At 39.2% G+C, this 2,494-nt stretch overlaps 1 protein-coding gene across 1 annotated transcript; it reads right to left on the reverse strand.

Moving 5' to 3' along the window:
• Positions 1 to 1,527: 1,527 nt before the first annotated feature.
• LOC143845744 (uncharacterized) lies at positions 1,528 to 2,214 on the reverse strand. Its single transcript, XM_077354154.1, has one exon. The coding sequence runs from the start codon at positions 2,147 to 2,149 to the stop codon at positions 1,715 to 1,717; it is 435 nt and encodes a 144-aa protein (XP_077210269.1). The 5' UTR covers positions 2,150 to 2,214; the 3' UTR covers positions 1,528 to 1,714.
• Positions 2,215 to 2,494: the final 280 nt, after the last annotated feature.

A 2,494-nucleotide genomic window follows, 5' to 3' on the forward strand; every position in this document is an offset into this window, starting at 1 on the left:
TCAGTTGGTTAGAATCATGCAATTGGCCTTATTTTGGGTTGTAGCGGCCCACTAGCAATAGTAACTTCTCCATCGGTTTTTAACTTTTTGCCTGTTCAGGTAATATTTCTTTTTTAGGGGTGTCAATGGATCCAGACAATCTGATGGACCATCCGAATCCGAACTTAAACAGATAGGACGTGGACACATTGCCAGGATCAATGGACATCATGGAATCCGAAATTATTACCGATCAGATTTAGACAACCAACAAAAGCCAGCAGGACAGTCCTAAATCCTACTGGCTTTTGTGACCCTCTTCTCGCCCTTCTCTAACAACAAGTCCCTAGCCCACTGTGTTTCCATCGGCTCATGCGATCATGTTTGCATTCGGCCTCTTTTGAGAATTTTAACTGTGTAAAACTTAAGTGGGGCCTACTAGGAAACTCCGATGGTCTGATTTGAAATGGATCGTGACCGTTACATATGAAGTAGGATCCAAGGAACACTCCGAATCCGATCAGACAGATAAGAGATTTGAAGGAATCGTGACTAAGACATAGGTGGATCAGATCCGAAGTGGATCCCATTTTGGATTTCAGGAATTAATTTTGAGTCATAAACTGATTATTGGACTCAAAATTATGTTTAATTTTGAGTCCAAAAAACCAATTCTAATAATCAGTTCTGGACTAAAAATCAATTCTCAAAATCCAAAATGAGCAATTGAGCATGGCCTAAATGTGGGCTGGGCCACGTGCAACAATAGTTACTTCTTTATCTCAGGTTTTTGTTGCTTGATAGAGAATTTAAGATTTATTTTCTGCAGTTTGGCAGTTTTTATCAGATCTCTCCACCAACTATCAAATGCCATCAAATCTCAGCCGTTGGATCTAAATCTTGGCAAGGTTTTTGTTTTCCCTATACTAATCTTTCGCCATCATCTTTATTATGCGTGAATCTCGCCAAAAGATATTTTTCATGTACAAAAAAAAACCCATTTTTAGGTAGGGATTTTTTTGTAATTTTCCACTAAAGAGAAAAAACAAAGTAAATAAGACAAAAAGATATTTTTATGAGTGTGGCCGTATATACCAGTATTTTTCAAAAAGTAATCAACCGATATTTTAGATGATGATCCAAACCGTTCTTCGGGCTTGACGTAAATAGGTTGTCCTAACCGTCCTCCAAAAAGCAATGTACGGTCCACTTCATAGGATGATCCAAACCGTTCATTTGTTAGCCCTCAAAGTAAATAGGCTGTGCCCTGAAAATCATTTCTATAGCATTATCCAAACCCTCATATCTATAGAGGTTTCCAAAATGTGCAGGTCCCCTCAATAGATGGGAGGGTTAGGATCATCCGGATTTTTAGGGCACAAACCCATTTGCCTTGTGGCCCAACAAATGAACGGTTTTGATCATCCTATGACGTGGGCCAAAAATACTGGACTACACCGCCACACACCACATAAACTTATATAAAATCTCCCAGAGAAATATTAGAGATAGAAAATAGAAATATACCAACAACACAAAAAACCCGAATTCAAAGCAAATAAAAACCAACAATTTGCTTATGTTTATTCAATAATATTCCTGAGAAATTTTCTCAGGAATATATAATATTCCTGAGAAAAATACTTGAAGTAGTAGTCCACATAATTATTTACCCTTTTTATAAAAACGCTACCCAGATTTACCGTCTTGCCATTCTCAATTTTTTTCCAATCTCTTATTTCTCCTCATCGACCTCAAACGCCGAGACCGGGAAGCTCCGGCCCAGCCCAACCGAACTCTTGAACGTGATCTTCCCAGAATTCGGATCTTCAATATAAATATCCGATAACGTGACCCAAATAAAAAGCTCCTTGCTCTTCACCCCAGTCAGCTTCTTCATCCGACGGTTCTCGACGAAAGCTGTCACCTCAGTGGCGTACGAAACCAACGTTCCGATCTTCTTGAAGACGTGGTTCCGTTTCTTTTTCTGCCGGAGCCAGACGAATCCGATGGCCCGATTATAGCCCACTTCGAAGATTTCATCCAAAGGTAAAAGACCCTTTGGGAGGTTTAGTTCTTCGAGTAATTCTAATGATTTCTGCTTGCAGAGGGCGTCTCCATGGAATATTTCAGCGGTCTCACGGTAATTTTCGATCAGTTGTGAGGTCATTTTTGGTTTTTGGGTTGGATGGAGGAAGGGGTTCAACGATGAGAAGAAAAGAATGTGATGTGGTGTTGAATTAGGAGACGGAAGTCTTATAGGTGTTTAAGCGGTGGGGGGGGTTGATAGAATACCCTTGTTGTTTTGTATAATTACGAGATTAGGAGAAGAAAGAGTGAAGGAATTGGGAAAGGCTACAGATATTGGAACTATAATGTTTTATTAACTGCACAAAATCAGCTTGTCTTTTATTTTTTTAAGTCGGATTCTGAGAGGCATTTGCGGAACTATAATAACTTTTTGATATCTCTTTAATTGAGTGTTGACCATAAATCTCTATGCCTGGGAAAATAC

The sequence above is a fragment of the Tasmannia lanceolata genome, unplaced genomic scaffold (assembly GCF_043159265.1).
Source record: "Tasmannia lanceolata isolate RefF3 unplaced genomic scaffold, GAP_Taslan_0.1 ptg000015l, whole genome shotgun sequence".
In the NCBI taxonomy this organism is placed as follows: domain Eukaryota; kingdom Viridiplantae; phylum Streptophyta; class Magnoliopsida; order Canellales; family Winteraceae; genus Tasmannia; species Tasmannia lanceolata.

Bases quoted from the DNA above. Each gene is read 5' to 3' on its own strand.
- LOC143845744 (XM_077354154.1), bottom strand. From the start codon at position 2,149: ATGACCTCACAACTGATCGAAAATTACCGTGAGACCGCTGAAATATTC.